Consider the following 19424-nt stretch of genomic DNA (forward strand, 5'->3'; position numbering starts at 1 on the left):
TGCCACCGCTTATGAAATATGTCTACATTAATGCATTTTGTCCACTTGCAAAACACCAGGACTTATGCAATGAATAAAAAATAAAACAGCATAATATGTAAAAAAGCTCTGCCTACACGATATTCTGAAAAGGTAGACACTTTTTTAAAGTAGAAATGTTTACCCATAAATACCCATTTTTGCTTAAATTAATAGGATTTTAACATTTCGGCCAAATACTGCATATCAGAAACTATGGCAAATTGACAATTTTGACCTCTTTATTTCTAATTTAGTGACCCAAAATTTAGTAAAGTCTCACTACTTTTATCTAGGAACCATTTTGCTTGTAGACCAGTGTAATCTGTGATTTATAGCACAAAAAACAATGTTCCGCCTTTCCATTCAACCACTTTGCCAAAAGTGAAAAGAAACATGTTATGGCGATGCAAATATTAACTACCTTAACAACACTGGAGCTAAATTGGATGCTCATAGTCATCCACATTAACAGCACTGCCTGCTGAAAGTTAAACTGAGCACAGCCACGCTATAGAGTGATTTCATATTTTTACTCCACTTTGTAAAATGCTTCAATACGAGTCACGCAAGGATCATGGGCTTTCCGGGTGAGGAACGGATCAGCGTTGGACCTCTCATGGTCGATCGCAAAGATTCGTTTTGATGCAGCCCATGGCAAACCAACACTTGGGGCCGAATATAATCTTACAGTATTACCGTGTCATACGCGGAGGGTGTCGCTTATCGACGTGTATAGCAATTCACTGTATTACTGTTTTTATGAATTCACAAGACGCCATTAAATTGGTTATAAAATGTTGGCAAGAACAATATCACTCTCGCTTATTTTAACCGTTTTTAATTGTGGTCTATTTGGTTTTCTTTGGTCATGAATAAATAGTAAACAGAGGCCCCTTTCACATACGCCGAAACACCGTTAAAATCCCGGGATTTAAACGGACATCCATTGTATGTGAAAGCAATTTCCCAGGTCGACTGACACTGAGATTACGCGGACATTTCAAGGGTTGCGTCTTAGTATAATGTCCGTGAAAGTCCCGGGACGAGGCGTATGTGAAAGCAAGCGTTAAATTCCCGGGTCACACCACGATGGCTGATGACGTAAATATCATGGCGGGCCGATTATCACGTCCTCTTTCTTCGCAGTATGACAAAAAGCGGTAAACAAACATTGCCATTATCAGCATAGCAAGCTGGAAATAGCTAAATTCAACTGAAAACATAACTAAATTAAATTGCTACTTAATCGTAGAGCCGAGGAAGAGAGTCCATCGTCCATCTATGGAAATGTGTGTATTTTGTTGCCGATGTTAGCGTCCGCAACTGCGGAAACTTGGTTGTACCTCGAAACAGAAAACAACGGGATGCGTTCAAGGGTTTATTAAAAACAAACAAAAATACAGGGGACCGCGGAAAAGGGGGAATAACACAATGGGTCCGTGACAGTAGGTCGACGAGGATCAATAATACTAACCTAAGCGGTACGCAGAGAGCCAATAACACATCAGAACAAATACACTCAAATACCAGCACAACGTAGAGGATTTCAAAACAAGGGCAGCAGAGGTGTCGAATGGCGCCCAGCAAGTTAATATCGCGACACCTTTCTCTTGGATGGTCTGTGCTTAAATACAGTCTTGATGAGCTTGAACTCTTGAACTGGCTGCAGTTACGACGTCGGGAACGCTCCCACAACAAAACACGATTTGACTGTCATTGTGACAGCCGATGCCGACCAAAATGTAATGTCCGGGTTATAAAACCCTACCCGCACAGAGAGTGCCAGTAGGCAACACGGGACAAGTCTGTGAAAGTGTCCATGCCGTGTCATTCTCTGGACATCTCTACCTGCGTAAAAGCAATGACGCAAGTAAATCCCGCGTCACCTTACACGGGAATTTGCCAGGATATGATTGTGAAAGTGGCTAGACATTGTAGACAAAAGGGTATGGGTTTTACAATATCTTTTTAAAGCTACAGAAGGAACTAGGGAGCTCGCACATAGACTTCTTTCATTGTTTAGTTTTCTCATTTTCAATTATCGGCACAGGATTTTCATTTCAGAGCGTCTATGACAGAGCATTCCTAATCTCCATTTTCAGAACTGCTGGAGTATTCAAATCAGACACTTCTCAAAACCTAATGTGGCAGCCCCGCAAAAGATCAGACCTAAACAATCATTATGTTAAAATGTTAACAGACTGTAGAGAAACAAGTTAAAAATTAACTACCGTACACTCAGCTCACTCCCAAAACGTCTCGTGACATGAAAATTATAACCAAAGAGTACGTATGCCCTCTATTGCCTAACTCTGAACCAACACGCAACAATAAGTCCGCAATTAATTAATATAATTAATCAGCTCTGTGACATAAAAAAAAAAAAGGCTCAAAGAATTGATTTGTATACATCCCTAGATAGTACGTACCAAATTTCATTCTGATCCATCCGCAAATAACGGAGGAGTAGTAATTTTAAGTCTGCAAATGATTAATCATCCCTGAGATAAAATAAATCAGGCTCCTAGAAGCAATGTGTACACAGCCCAAGATTATACCTACCAAATTTTATTCTGAACAGTCCGCGAATAAAAGAGGAGTAGCAATTTCAGTTAGTGTCCTCCCCAAGAACAAGAACAAACCAATCGAGTTTTTGAGACCTCCCTCCACGCGGTCTAAAAAGTGAAACTGGAACTCTGTGTGGGCATTTATCATCTAAGATTACCATAATCAGTGGTGATGTTAGTTAAAAAAAAAAAAAAAAAAAAAAAGATAAAGTAGACAAGAAAAATGGGACACGCATTATTCGCAATGCATTATTGAGTATCCCCTGTAATCTATGCTTGCGGCACAATCTGGAACCCAAAGGATACTGGCTGAGGAAGTTATCCAAGTAAACACACTATAATGGCCCACACAGTTTGTAAGGGGCCATCTATAAATAGTCAAGGACTACCCTTGTGGACCAACACATTTCAGGATTTTTGCTGAGGTACATGGATCAATGAAGCTCACATGTGTCATTAAATAAGCGCTAAAATACACTTGCCAGGGTTGCTAATAAACAAAATAATAAAATTAAGTGAGCCTTACTCCTGCACGATTATGGGCAAAATGATAATCCCAATTATTCTCATCAATAATGTAATAAGGATTAACAGTCTTAATTTTTAATTTCTAGGGAAAATATCAATTTTTACTGCACTACACTGCAACAATTTTCAGTGAAAATGAAACTATAAAATGAATAAATTCTCATTTTCTAAATAAAAAAAATAAAATAAATAAATAAATAAACTTTTTAAAATGTTCGTAAAATTCCCAACAATCAGACTAGTTTAATCATGTGTGCCAAAATCACGGTCGAGATAAAAATTTGATTACTGTAATTGTGGAGCCCTTCTACACCTACAAAAAATTCCCTAGAAAACAGTCTTGTAAGGCTATATAGACCCTACTCACATGACGTCACAACCACGCCCCCGCGCCATATTGTCCGTCAACTCGTCACTGTTGATGCATTACCGCTACGTAAATTCCTCCTATTATGGCGTGTTTTTCTGCTCGTTAACATTAATAATCAAAATGGTGAAGGCGTGTGTGGCGGTCGGTTGCAATAACAGAGAAGCTAGACCGAGAGACTTGAAGTTCTACCGGATCCCGAGAGACCCGGAGAGGAGAGCGAGATGGACTGCTGCAATTCGACGAGAAAACTAGGCTCCAAACGATTACCACAATTATGTAGTAGTCATTTTATATCTGGTAAGATGCATTTAATATATATTTAGAGGGTTTTGGGCTGACAACCACAATTAAGATCATTGCTAGGCTAATCGCCGACAACATACACTCAGACGTTGCGAATGAACTACCTGAAAATATATAATTATAAGGGGATAATAGGACAGTTGCCATACAATTAATTTACAATTTCACTATTGAGGTCAAAAGCCCAAAAATAAATTCAACTAGGGACAATCTGGAGTAGTGCTATCGCACTTCATATTTACAGTGCCTTGCAAAAGTATTCAGCCCCCTTGAACCTTGCAACCTTTCGCCACATTTCAGGCTTCAAACATAAAGATATAAAATTTTAATTTTTTGTCAAGAATCAACAACAAGTGGGACAAAATCGTGAAGTGGAACAAAATTTATTGGATAATTTAAACTTTTTTTAACAAATAAAAAACTGAAAAGTGGGGCGTGCAATATTATTCGGCCCCCTTGCGTTAATACTTTGTAGAGCCACCTTTTGCTCCAATTACAGCTGCAAGTCGCTTGGGGTATGTTTCTATCAGTTTTGCACATCGAGAGACTGACATTCTTGCCCATTCTTCCTTGCAAAACAGCTCGAGCTCAGTGAGGTTGGATGGAGAGTGTTTGTGAACAGCAGTCTTCAGCTCTTTCCACAGATTCTCGATTGGATTCAGGTCTGGACTTTGACTTGGCCATTCTAACACCTGGATACGTTTATTTTTGAACCATTCCATTGTAGATTTGGCTTCATGTTTTGGATCATTGTCCTGTTGGAAGATAAATCTCCGTCCCAGTCTCAGGTCTTGTGCAGATACCAACAGGTTTTCTTCCAGAATGTTCCTGTATTTGGCTGCATCCATCTTCCCGTCAATTTTAACCATCTTCCCTGTCCCTGCTGAAGAAAAGCAGGCCCAAACCGTTGATGCTGCCACCACCAACTTTGACAGTGGGGATGGTGTGTTCAGGGTGATGAGCTGTGCTGCTTTTACGCCAAACATATCGTTTTGCATTGTGGCCAAAAATTTCAATTTTGGTTTCATCTGACCAGAGCACCTTCTTCCACATGTTTGGTGTGTCTCCCAGGTGGCTTGTGACAAACTTTAAACGAGACTTTTTATGGATATCTTTTAGAAACGGCTTTCTTCTTGCCACTCTTCCATAAAGGCCAGATTTGTGCAGTGTACGACTGATTGTTGTCCTATGGACAGACTCTCCCACCTCAGCTGTAGATCTCTGCAGTTCATCCAGAGTGATCATGGGCCTCTTGGCTGCATCTCTGATCAGTTTTCTCCTTGTTTGAGAAGAAAGTTTGGAAGGACGGCCGGGTCTTGGTGGATTTGCAGTGGTCTGATGCTCCTTCCATTTCAATATGATGGCTTGCACAGTGCTCCTTGAGATGTTTAAAGCTTGGGAAATCTTTTTGTATCCAAGTCCGGCTTTAAACTTCTCCACAACAGTATCTCGGACCTGCCTGTTGTGTTCCTTGGTTTTCATAATGCTCTCTGCACTTTAAACAGAACCCTGAGACTATCACAGAGCAGGTGCATTTATATGGAGACTTGATTACACACAGGTGGATTCTATTTATCATCATCGGTCATTTAGGACAACATTGGATCATTCAGAGATCCTCACTGAACTTCTGGAGTGAGTTTGCTGCACTGAAAGTAAAGGGGCCGAATAATATTGCACGCCCCACTTTTCAGTTTTTTATTTGTTAAAAAAGTTTAAATTATCCAATAAATGTTGTTCCACTTCACGATTGTGTCCCACTTGTTGTTGATTCTTGACAAAAAAATTAAATTTCATATCTTTATGTTTGAAGCCTGAAATGTGGCGAAAGGTTGCAAGATTCAAGGGGGCCGAATACTTTTGCAAGGCACTGTATTACATATTATATATGTACGTAGTGAGAGTGCTATCGCTAAACCATATAAACATTAAAAGCCCTAGCTCCATTGACAAATGACATGAAATACATTAGACTTGACAGTGGACGTTAGCAAGAACAAAAGATTTTGAATTGAAAATTTCGTAACTCACCTTCCCGAGCACGAGATAGATTCCTGCCGAATTTTCGTGGACGAGGAACTGTTTCACCCAACCAGCAACGAAGTATTTATAAGCCTCCAAGCTCTTAAAGTTTTTCACACTTTCGTGAGAATAGGCTGATTTTGTGTGGACAAGATAGTTGTAAATATCAGGGTAGCAGATGTCAGGCAGAGACGGCGAAGACAGCGGGTCGAAAAACATCGATTTAGGCTTCAAATATGGATCTGGCGAATGGATAAACTGAAGCTTTTCCACATAACGCCTTTTATGCAACGCATCCAATGAGTTTACAGCGTCAGATAACACCGGGGCTTCCATGAATTGCTCTATAAATTGCACGACTAATTGAAACCATTGAGAATAGGGCTAAAAAATGACGGACAATATGGCGGCCGGATACAGCGACACGTCATTTTGTGACGTAGGTGAGTAGGGTCTATAGCACAAGCACGCTGCATATTCCTCATGTTAAAAAGCCAATATAATGTGTATACCTAACAGCAATTGACAAAAACCACGTATTTTTCTTACCTGAATTTCCCAACTGTTTGTAAAATCTATACTCCAAATGGAGCTGTGGTGCCCTGGATTTAATTGGCTCCTGCAAGAAAAAAAGAAAAACATGAATGAAACATGGCACAGCACCACCAAAAATTTGAATAAAGCATTTTAACAATAGATATTTGTAAAACTATAATGGTCATTATTTTCCAGCATAACTTAATTAACATTGCTTTCCATGCTCAAAATGCTAAAAATAACTTGGGAGTTTAAAATTGTCATTATTAGAGGATAAAGAGCAACTCCAGCTGGTGAACAGCAGGGTTATTTGTTGGGATGGCTTATAAAACTACCTACCCACACATATTGCTCATTGTGTTTAGTTAGCTCCAGATTTACAACTTAAAAATGTAATCTGATTAACCCCACCAGCAAAATGACAAGGGCATTACAGACAAACGTGAGCGACAGAACAAACACACATTTAAATTAACACACATTTAAATCCTCACTAGCAGTAACAGTTAATCCAGTGCCGCAGTACCAAACAGATGCACGTTATATAAGATATGTAAATAAGATATGCATATGAAGATATCAATTTATTGCGTGCGAGGCAGTCTTTTGTTGGAAAAGAACCCTTATTTGGTGACTCAAGTACTTGTTCAAAATGGTTCCACTGCACTTATATTTAGGAAAAGACAACACCTTTCTGGTGACCATCCTGGTGAAAAAATACCTTTGAAAATGAAAAAAAAACAGATTTTTCTGCTGTGTAATAGTTGAGAAAAACGTAAATAAAAGCAAGTATTTCCAGGAAGTGACTGCCTGACATGACGGCAGAAATTTTGTCAGTACTGGTATTATTTTAGCCAATTAAATGTGAGTATTCCAAATTACCCGCCCTTCCTCATTATGTCATTAAAACCTATTGTCACATGCACTTGTGCTTGAGTCATTTAGTGTGTATGTTCAGAATACAGAGCTTTAATGGCCATTAACACAAGACATGACAACGAGATGAAATCCGATGAGTGAGCATCGGGCTCCAAAGTATTATTAAAGATAAGAAAAAACTTATACACATGTATATTTTAATAAATGTTTTTTTAAGAACTTTAAATGTAGTAATTATAGGTTTTAAAACACAAAATTGTTTGTCTTTATTAAATGACTTATTGAGTTAATCCAGTCAAATCTGCTCAAGCTCCTCACTAACACACAATGAGTTGCCACAGCAACTGTTTAACAAGTTAAATGACGACTGACGCATGTGGCGCTTTGATGCGGAGGCTTCCAGGGATCAGTGGCAAGATCAAACAGAAGACGTTTATCAATCATCGTTAACTTTAATAAGAAACTCCAGTGCATTGCGTGAACAACAAAGAGCAGGGAAAGAGAGGGAGGGATGGACGGAGGGAGCGTGAGACTACGCGATCGGCTCGGGACAGCTCATCTGTATATTTTTTGTGTTTGTTTGAAGTTAAAACAAAGTTAAATTATTTCAGTTAAATTGAAATTGTATTGTAAAAAAAATCAGGGAGCTATTATCTAAGCTTGAGAACGATAAACCGATAAGACCGGATATCCGATTTTACAGGTGAGAGATACAGATGTTTCGATAGTTACCATTCGACAGTAATTAGCCATTAAATATTCAATGAACCGATAGCAGAAATAGAATTCGGCTATCGCGAGCACAAGAATCGGCTTCTAATGCCTAGCTCAATGCATTGTTTAATATTTTACTTCACATGCTGCGCTTGTGTCATTCACCACACAGCGCACTTGGATCGAGACCGCACACATGATATAATATGGACAAGCACTACTCAAGGTCGTGGTTGCCTCAACTTCCCATGCATTTCGGCAGAACCGCTACTAGTCGCCGTCATTACCCGATCGTCAAGGGCGTGTCGTAATAACGCGAGAGCTAACGAAACCACCGTAACGCACGCTCCGTAGCATTTTCTTCACAGCCCAAAACGAAACTAGTAGTGGCAACGAAGCAACATGCTAAAACAATGGACAGTGTGATCACCGACGCCAGTGACGTGGAGCTATTGATTTTCAACGCGCCCAGGAAAACGAAAGTCAGACTTTGAAGTGATGAAGGCAGCCAGATATGTTCGCATGGGAATTAGCTTGTGTGAAGTGTGGAGCGGTACAGAGATCTTCAGTTTTTTATCCTGAAAAATAACCCACTACAATGGTGGAAAGGGTGGCATATTGTCTCCACGAAACGCAGTCGACTTAAACATGAACATGTGGATTAGTTGATCTTCCTCAAGAAAAATCTGCCCTTCAAAAAAGATATGAACAGTGATGAAGAATAAAAAATGACTTTGCTGTGTATTAGGTTAAAGTAATGATTATTGACCTATCTAAAATGCCTTGTTTTTATTCCCCCAATTATACCAGTTGTTAAGCATAATTTATTATTTATGATAACACTGACAGGTTTAATTCTTTTTTTTTTCTAGAGCTGCTGCATATAATTAATATTTTTTGTTTGTAAGATGTTTACGTTGAAAGTTTGCACTTAAATTACTTACCCCTTGTGTTCAAAACACCAGGAAATACGGTAATTGAATTACTGCACTTTATTGTTGTCTGTCACTGGAGTTTTATTATCAATCCCATCCAACAAAATGACGGTCATATAGTAAGCCTTAATTTTTTTTTCATAAAAAAATCAAACATAACATTGGTATGAAATTCTGTTGTTTAATTTTGCTATTAGAAATGTGGTCTTTTTTATATGTTTAAAATACTGTACGAACACACACAACAAATGTTTACTATCGTATCGTTTTCACTCTGTATCGAACCGTATCGTTCTTAAACTGTATCGAATCGCATCGAATCGCTCGGCCATAAAAATGTATCGTTTTTTTAATCGAATCGTACCCTGTGTATCTGGATACACATTGAATCGGCTTCATGCCAGAGATTCCCAACTCTACTATTATCTAAGTTTTTATCTAACTTTAAAATATGTGCTGCTAAGCCTGGGAAGTCCCTGTATTTTGTTGAAAACTTTCAGAGAGCTATTTATTAACCCTTTTATTCCACTTTATAATAATAATAAACCCTAACCCTATGTTTCTGAGTCTAAGAAATTCAGGCACTTCTGGAGCTATTATCTTCTATTTGTGTGATTCAATAAACATGCTTTAGGCATTTCAATAAAGTTCAGTGTTTGCATTATTAAAAATTTGACCCCAATTTTTAGGTTATTGGCCCTTCTAACTACCTTACTAATTATCGGTATTGGTCCTTAAAGTTTCTAATAAGAAGATAACAGATTGTGATAACACTATGTTTATAAAAATTTTTAAAAAAAAATTTTTTTTTTATAAAAACAAAAAGACTTGTCAATGAAAGTGGCTCTCCCTTCACACAAGGTGTAAAAAAATGCAGTTACTACAACATGCAGATTTCCACAAGACATAAGTAATGGTATGCCACACACAAACTTGCTATGGCATTGCTGATGTTTGCAAAAAAGAGATACAATCACAATAAAATCAATGTAGAATGTGTACGAAAATGTAGCGTTTCCCATCACTGTTAAAATGGAAATGGTCCACACATATCAAAACAGCATTAAACAGCAAAACATTAAACAGCACACACTTATTAAAGTAACCGACTATCGTGAAATTATGGGCTTTAGTTTTTGATAGCTGAACCCTGACTGGACTTTACCAGTTGTAATGGCAATGGGATATGGCTTTTTTTTTTTTTTTTAAACTGGTAATAAAAACGTTTGAGTTGTATCTATCTAAGCACCAGTTTACACCAGGAGTAAGCATTTCCAATCACCTATTTGCTTTTGTTTACCATGCTAGTGCAATATAATACATTACAATGAATGGAAATGAATGAATGTATTGCTGAGATCTCTAGCAACTTACCAATATATAGTTTAAATAAATTGTTCATGAAAAATGTGACAACGTTGTCATTTCTAAAGTTATTGGTGTAGCGGCCACATAAGTGAGATAAGTGACTTCAGGGCTTGATAACTACCAGATAGCAGCTATGAAATTCTCAAGAATTTTCTATGTACTGGATTGTCAGAATATATCTGCCAACATCATTGCTACTTTGCTGACAAATCTTTTTGTGGCAACAGATTAATTCTGTAGGAATCTCTGAAGGTACTTACAATTTTTTTTCTTCACTTATAACAAAATAATTCTCAACAACGGCAAGACATTGTGATAATATATGAACAAGTACAAATATTTTTATGTTATTATCATACTAATTTATAAGGGCCCCACTTTGTTTATACAACGGAATGTGATATATCTTCATAACAGGAAATCAAGAATGTATTATGTTCGTCACAGCTATGTTTCTGACTTGAAGGATGGAAGTAAAACCAAAGGCTGTGAAGTCTCACTTAACTTGTCATTCAATTATGTCCTAATCAAATGAGGAGCATTTTCTTTCCTGCTGCATTTCCCATGCTTGGAATATACAAGTCCCGCTCAAGGCATTTAAAGATGCCTGCGTATGAAAATTGAATGCCAGACTTAAGAGTTCAAACATATTTTTTTAATATCATGAGTGTAACACATAAAAAAAACACACACACACACCCTTTTAGAGGAAAGCAGTACAAAATCTGTGGTTGATGCCAACATAACGCTTTCCCCCGCATCATGGCAACAGGAGAAATATCCAGAGACTTTCTGTCCATGCATACAAGTCCCAAAAGGGCCACGAGAAACTGTGAGCAGGGCAGCGCGAGTAATGCAGAAGAGCGCAAGCCTGTGGGATGAAGACATGTGACGAGCCTGAGAGGCGTAGCAAGCAACTGCTCTGCTAGTGTGACCCCCACCTCCCTTGCGCACACACATGCACACACATAAACATGGACAACAAATATATAAATGATGGGTCAAACCAGATGGCACTACACTGTAGAACCATTTAAAACAGCTTACAATAGGAAACAGAGGCTTATGGCAGCTTTATGTAGCCTACTTAAGAGTCATCTCTATTTCCAGCAGATGGACTAAGCTATGGCTGTGTAAATGACCAGAGCCAAGCTGCGAACATCTGATGTAACAACTTTGCATTTGATAAGGATTTTTCACAGCCATTTCAAATATCACAGCATGAAAAAGAAAGGAAAAGAGGGCTCTGCTCTGACATAATAGAGCTACACATGCCATTTTAAGACAATTGGATTTGGGTTTCCCCAAGTCATTACATCAATTTAAGACAACGCTGACATGCCAAATTCTGACATTTAGTTAAATACGATATTTTAATGTAGTTCAAATGACAAAAAACAAATTTGACTTCCAGTGCGATTGCAAAGCCTCCCAGAAGTGATGTGCGCAATAGTTCAGAAATTGACAAGCATGCGCTAAAATTTACAGAATCTAAGAAACACCCTTTGTGTAGTAGCTACCGGAAGGACGTCTAAACTCTTCATGTGTAAAAGCTTAACGTGGATTAATGTTGGGGAAAAAAACAATAATCATCACCAAAGTTTATGTGGACATATCTCATGCCCACATCAACCCCTGAAAATATCAGCTATCAAGATGCTTCAATCCATCCTATTTCCACAGTGCATGTGCCGGTTGATCAATGCTTTTGGTTGAAGATTCAAAACACCTATCACTCGCGGTCGACTACTGAGCAGCCTGCAGCATGTGTGCAGTAAAGTTCCCCCTCCTCCCTTCATTCACACTGCGCAGGCACACGCAGCAGATACAGACTCAGCTCTGTCCATGGGGGCCAGCAGTCCTTGAGTGTACTGTTGCCCAAGTAGCACAAGAGGCAGCAAACTCCCCCACTCTTTTAGTTCTAAACTTCTCTTGTAAAAACAAGATGCACAACGTATGGTCCGGACTTTTTCAGCTTACATGTCAAACAGGAAGGGCACTGGGAACAGATGTGTAGAGGCCGTCTTCATGTCGTGTGAGGTTACAGTGATGACCAAACATGGCATGCTGAACTCTGTCACGAATGCAAATACCTAGCTTATATTGTGGCATGTAAACAAATATGTATCCAAAAAAGTATGAAGCACGAAAAAAAAAAGATGAAGCAGATACAGCTAACTCACATATACACAGCTCCCTCAATAGATACTTGTCTGGAACAGCAGTTTGGAGAGCTTGCATTAGTGCAAGTAGATGCTTATTAGCCTAGAACTCCAGAATCACCGCTGTTCCAGCTATTGAGTCTGGCGACCGTCCGGCAGATGAAATTCCCAGGGCAGACCGAGCCACAGCAAACAGACAGCGGAGTGTACCAATCAGCGACGGGCGGACGTGACGTTGGTAAAGCGACAAGAAACTAGCGCAAGCGGAGGATGGAGAAGTTTATTCAACATGGCTAGCGCGAGACAGACTGTTGTCAATGACTTGTGTCGATGTGTTTTTGGTTATTTAAAACTGATTTTACTGCAGATTGAAAAATTCTCGGCTCTCCCGTTCGCCATTTGTGTTGTTATGGAGACGAATTCCGACACGCAAACGTGACATTGCTCGTTTAGAACACGTCACGCAAATAATCGAATCTGATTGGACGGATGATTTAGTTCGTCTCGAGAGGCCATTAAGGAGCTGGGTCCCAGACTATTCTCACAGTTTGAAAAATACAGGGAAAACAGTCTGGCCGTGCCAGGCAACATGCTCATAGGTAATCAAGGAGCCTGTCCAAAAACGTCTGTCACCTGCCGTCAAAGTGCTTAAAGCGGAACTTCAGAATTTTTGACATTAGGCTTAATCTTCAACTTAGTGGGGGTTAATGTCCTTGGTCTCTTCATAGCATGCCAATAAAAAAAAACAATATTAACGAAAGGTGTATGAAATTTCTGATTCTTAGATTACTTGTGATTCGACCGCCGAAGATTAGAGAATGATTCACAAACATCCGTATTCCGATGATTTAGATAAGCTAAGTAAAGCGGAACTAAAACACAGCGCGGCCTTTGGGATACAATTAGGAATGGACCGAGAGTAAACATCCACAACTCATGCCGCTAGATAAAAAACGCTGACAGCTGCTACAAACTTCACCCACGTTGCTACAAACTATGTCCACATAATGCTACGGTAGATATCACATGTATACAGAACTAATTGCAAAATGACAGACTCGGCAGCATTAGCACATGTATAGAAAACTAGAAGCAAAATGACACGCCGGCGTTCGTAAACAGCCGCAATCTTAAAGCAGAAGACTTCTCTGGAAGGCTGTTGTAGCGAATCTTCCGAGCGAACCGCATTAAATTTTTATCTAAAATACTCCTAGATTGGCAAAATCTTGACTTGAATCGATCTTTAAATGATGAAACAGTTTTAAAACTTTCACATTAAAGTAGACAGAAGGGAAATTGTGGAATAACGGGAGCAATTTTAACAACTTTAATGGTTGAGTCACAACATTAAATTAATTAAATGTAGTTTAAAGCTGCTGATACAGAATGGGGACTTGAGTATTTTATTTACTGTTAACTTGATACTTAAATAGTTTATTTAAGTTTATTTAATGTACGAAACATTAAAAGCAGTTAAAACCATCGCCGTTACTCAGTTAATCGCAGATAATCACCAGCGTTGACAGGTTTTTTAATCATTTATTCCATCAACTTGTACAACACAACACGCCTACTGTCCGCCACAATTGATGCCAGCAACAAAACATTAAAAGAGAAAGTAAAATCTCTACCGTATTCTCTATCTCACTGTCATGTCTGCCACGCGGTGCGTTCAGGTACAGCAAGCAAAAATCGTATGCCACATAAGAACCCGATTCGTTACATTATTACGGGAATTATCATCATTATAACATTACTACGATTATTATTCATAATCTATTTGTTTTGCTATGTGCAATTACCATTTATAATAGTACCAGCAGTATTGATTAAGGATTTAGTGTAGGTTTTCGGGATGTGGAACGAATTAATGGAATTATAATGTATTCTTAGGGGAAAATCCTGCTCGACATACGACCATCTCGACTTACAAACAAGGTCCTGGAACGAATTAACTTCGTATGTAGAGGTACCACTGTACTAGCAAATTGTTAACTAATACATAATAGAGCAATTATTTGATCTAACTTACCGGGGTTTTGGGTTGAAAATGAAAAACTGCATTTGTGAAATCAGTTTATTGTTTTGGGTCCTGCACGAATGGAGCACAGTGGAGGGCAATCGCAAGTTAAACAAGCAACATGCTGAAAAACAGCAAATCAGCCACATGAATTATTGATTCACTGCAATGATTTGATAAATACATTTGGTAAAGGCAGGCTTATAGCTCTCTTCTGCTGCCAATGAAACATGCCTACCAGACCTTGAGGTTATCTGGCTTATATTTCTTGCTGAACGTATTTCAGTAGAATACAATGTTTCCATTTCCAGGGACAAAGTTAATGTTATAAGGAAGCAGCACTATTTAAACATGTTACGTTCAGTGGCAGTTGTGTTGTTAGTTGTTACATTATAATCAGTTCATTTAGAAGTTAAATTGTTCAGTAAAATTTTTTCGTTAAATGTATTGAGGATTTGATTTTACAGGGATATTTGAGGGGAATCCCTTTTTCACATTATCTGTAAAAGAAACAATATGTATTTCCTTTATTGTTTATTTATATGTCTTTATGTGCCGGTTGAGACAACTATACGAAAGTACTACATTAAGTTACGTGAGAAATAAAGCACATCCAAGAAGGGGGAATTTAAATATAAACAAAGAGATAATAATAATAATACATATTTTTAAAAGAATTGATAGGATGATTTTAATTTGAAGTCAAATCGTTCTTCCATAGGGGGAAAAAACTAAGATCTTATTTAAAGGCCATTCAGCCATCATCAGTCCTAATATATCACATCAAATTTTCTCCAACAGATGTGTCCCTTAGGGTTAAAGAGTAGAATATAGCCAGCTCGATGTGACTTGCTGATGCTTAGAAAGTTACACATCCTAACAGCAAAAATTTGTAGCTCACTTAGAGTGTGTAATAACCTTATTCAGTGTGCAATTATGTGGTAATGATGTCAGAAACAAAAGCGTACAGATTGCTCTGATGCCATCCCAATCTTACTCAAGGCCCACCCAAACCATTTTTTGCATGTCTAGGGATTGCGATAATATAGTGATAGATTAATGATCATTTATCATTTGTTGACTTCTGAATGAATAGTAATTTTTAGATAGAGCTGCAATGTGATGAAACCCCCTTTAACGTTATCCTATACCTGCGTATGCTTTATTTACCCTACTTGTGTGCGTTATATTTCTGAAATGACTGAAAGTTAATTGAATAAACGCACGTAAAACAAAAAAAAATTCATAAGGCCGGTATTTCATCAAGAATGCTGGCCTGCGTCCAGGGCAGCTGACCAAGAGGGCAGAAGGGTCCTTCCCTGTCTGACCTGCTGCTGCACTAACCTCTCCACCACAGCTGTTCCACACCACAGCAGGTTTGCATAAAGTACATTTGTGTGTTTTTTGCCAAAAGACTTCATCATGTTTTGTCTTTCTGATGGGTTTTGACTCAAACGTTCATTTCAGCATACTGATACAGAAGGGTGATTCCATGTCAAGTTGCCGAGTGACCGACACCCAACCATCTCCGATTTTGATTACATTTGGTATGGCTGTTGGGTTTCATGAGAAGATTAAACATACACATTTTTGCACACAATTTTTATACACAATTGTTAAAAAAAAAAAATCATACACTTTGACTTCTGGATTATTTTTTTTTAGATCGTCTCTCACAGTGGACAAGCACCTACCATGAAAATTTCAAACCCGCCCATCATTTCCAAGTGATAGAACTTGCAAAATCACAGCGTGTTCAAATACTTATTTTCCTCATGGTAGATTCATAAGTTTGTAGTTTTATGCCGTTATTATGAAAGTATCAGTTAAACTGTGAAAATTATAAGACTTTGCATGTCGATTTACAGTGTGCGCCCTTGAATCTTCTGCTTGCGAATCTAAAATTTTAAGTTAGGGGCCACTGCGCACCTAGTAAAAACTGTTAGTATGGAGCCCTGAGTCAGATCGAAAATTGCAGCAACAGGCCCATACAGAAAATGGTAAAAGCAGACTAACCCTGGCTGCTGTTCATGGTTAAAAAGCTTACCGATTTGTTGGTATTAGTCATGCCACGAACGTTGCTCTAGAAGGATAAAAGCTTGTACAACAGCTCTGGGATGATGTGTTCCACGACACGTTATACACCATTTCAAGGATCTATCTTACCGTAAACACTTGAAGCTTGTACAAACACATGATTATGTCATCAGGGATTACGGAGAGTTTTCAGCATTTCACACATGGTAGTCTTGCATAGAATTGTATTAATAGTAAATCAACATACTAACGTAGAATTCAATCAAATATTCGCATAATCATCCATTCATAACTTTAAATGTGAAAAAATCACGTTGAGATTTCATGCACTTTTTTATAAAGTAGAAAAATTGGAACACCCTTGGCCAGGGGCCGAGGGGTGGCAATTACTTTCCTAGGAGTCCACATTGACAAAAAGTCAATGTGAAACGATACGAACACATTGACAATGGGCTAGCAGTAAATGACCATACTTTAGTGCCATTGTCAACGATAGACATCCAATCCATCACAAATGACTTGCTACAACCCTGTGCTGAGCCATTGCCACCACCAGCTGGTTTGCACGACATGAACAAGTTGACTAGCGGCTGGCGTCTTGACACACTGACCTTAGACACTTCAAACATGGTATGTGCTGGAAATATGCCTCAATTTGGCATCTATCAGTGGTCCATGCGTTGCAAATTGCAAAGAGACAGGTATTAGAGCTCGCCTTCAGAGATTTAGGGTTGCTTGGTTTCCCGCAGCCAAGAAAGCCTGGGCTAGCAGCACCACACAAAGGAAAAAACAAACCACCGAAATTAAATGTATGAGAACTCTCGTCCTACATGCAACAGATTGGATGCAATCAGTTAAATTTTCATCACACAGGACTTTTTGGGCTGTCAAGCTGTCCCCACATCCAGGAGATCGGGGCTCTCCAAATGGCTGCCCAGAGAGGTTCTACTTGTCTCGGCCACTGTTACATACACGTTAGGGGTGTGACAAAATATCGAAATGGTGATATATCGTGATACTATGTATCCCAAAAGGTTATCGATATGTTCCTGCCAAGAATCGAGATATCGTTTTAAAAAGGTGTCACTGTCTAAAAAAAAAAAATAAAAGGAACCAACAAGTTGCTACAAAAATCTTCCACCCTAATAGTGTCTCAGTTAACTCCAAGGCTGCATTGACGGTGCACGACGCCCAATCCATTTAGACTGGGAACGTTCGTTCATTCGAAACCAGAGCATTCACATTCATTGTCCGATTTTCAGGGCATTTACAGGTCACTTGGGGTTCATTTTAGGGCATTTATAGGTCATTTCCTGTTGAGTTTAAGTCACTGCCTATTCATTTGGGTGATTCCCAGGTCACTTCCTCTTCTGTAATGCAAAATAAACAGCAAGTGACCCATAAAATACCCCCAAATCAACAGGTAGCAACTGAAAATTAACAAGTAAATGACCTTAAATGACCCAAAATTACTCATTGCCTGGCATTGGCTGCCACTGACGACCATAGATGTTCAATTCGTTTGAAGTGGGAGGAATGGCAGCGAATGAAGATTCATTCGCTGCCATCCTCCCAGTTCAAATGGATTGGACGTCTACTAGTGATAAACTCATTCCAATTCACAGTAGAAGCTTGTTTTCTCTTTGTTAGTTGTTTGTAGCATATCCTAGAATGATTTCCTGACCAATGTAACGATAATCGTGGTATCGCCATATCGTCAGATCATCGTTATCGTGAGCTTTGTATCGCGTATCGTGAGGTACCAAAATGGTTCCCACTCATAATACACGTACCCTCTGGTTGGGATTTCAACTTCCATAACAGCTTAGTGGCAAAGAGGTATGTTGCCACACTATGTTTCTATTCACCATTGGCGAAGTGGTGGTGTGCAGCATGAACATTGATTTTAAATCACAGATGTTTTTTTTAAATATCTAATTCAGACTACCTTTCCCTCCTTGATGGTAATGGTAAGTCAATGGAGTTCTACATGGCCATGAGTGGAGTCGTGTTCACGAAACCAGTACTCACATGGTAGTGTCGCGGAGCAAAATCTTGCAAAGTAAATACTATACAAGATACGCAATCCTTTTCCCACATCGAGTGTTTTAAATAAAAATAATTATCAATCAAATTGAATTGAATTGAGATATATCACAGAGGATCGTAGATATCATCATCATGATTTTAGAATAATTTTATATTTCTAATTACAATATTGTTTGACATAACATTATCGCAGTTCATCTTAGCAATTTTAGAAAAGCCAGTGTGACTTTCAACAAGTGTGAATATATGCCAATGTGTGACACGCATGCAATAGAACCAATATTATGTATTAGCCCAAGAATAGACCAACCTTTGCATGACTCCCTGTAAACCATTCCACAACACTCATCTCACAATGTGACTCAACCGAAAAGAACAACTAAAATGTAAACAAAGAGCATCTTTAATCGGCGTTCTCAACAAAAGAATGAATGGTTTACTAACTGGACAAATATGCATGTGTTTTTTCCAGTGGGGCAGGTTTTCTTGACAAGATGAGTGTCTCAAGTTTAAAGAGAATGGTGACATAGGACAACAGCTGGAAAATGTTCTGCATGTCTCCTGTTTCATTGCAGATTTAACACACGTAGTAATGGACTACATACAGATACAATTTGACAGTCAGCTACACCAGAATAGTTTTTTTTTTTTTCTTTTTTTTAACTACAGGTTGTCCAAGGGTTGCGACTGACTCTACTTCCACGATTTTGACTTTTTCTTCCTTCACTTTTGACAATTTGTAAAGCTGTAGCACACATATGTACACTTTTTCAAAATGACACACATTTTAACAATAAAACATCTGACACAAAACAATAGCATACCGCATAAATGCTATTTTTAGACCGTGACGTCGCCATCGTAACCCGGAAGTAGGTCAACATAGCCACGCCCTCGCATACAATCCATCTT

General features: G+C 38.6%; 1 protein-coding gene across 4 annotated transcripts in view; it reads right to left on the reverse strand.

The window, feature by feature from the left end:
• The window catches only part of csnk1g2b (casein kinase 1, gamma 2b), a 65418-nt gene that overhangs the window by 23906 nt on the left and 22088 nt on the right, over positions 1-19424 (reverse strand). For all 4 annotated transcript variants that reach the window (XM_057840984.1, XM_057840982.1, XM_057840983.1 and 1 more), the window contains exon 3: positions 6361-6430. In XM_057840984.1, the coding sequence (XP_057696967.1) occupies positions 6361-6430 (70 nt within the window). The remainder of the gene's footprint in view (positions 1-6360; positions 6431-19424) is intronic.

The sequence above is a fragment of the Corythoichthys intestinalis genome, chromosome 7, assembly GCF_030265065.1.
Source record: "Corythoichthys intestinalis isolate RoL2023-P3 chromosome 7, ASM3026506v1, whole genome shotgun sequence".
Lineage (NCBI taxonomy): Eukaryota > Metazoa > Chordata > Actinopteri > Syngnathiformes > Syngnathidae > Corythoichthys > Corythoichthys intestinalis.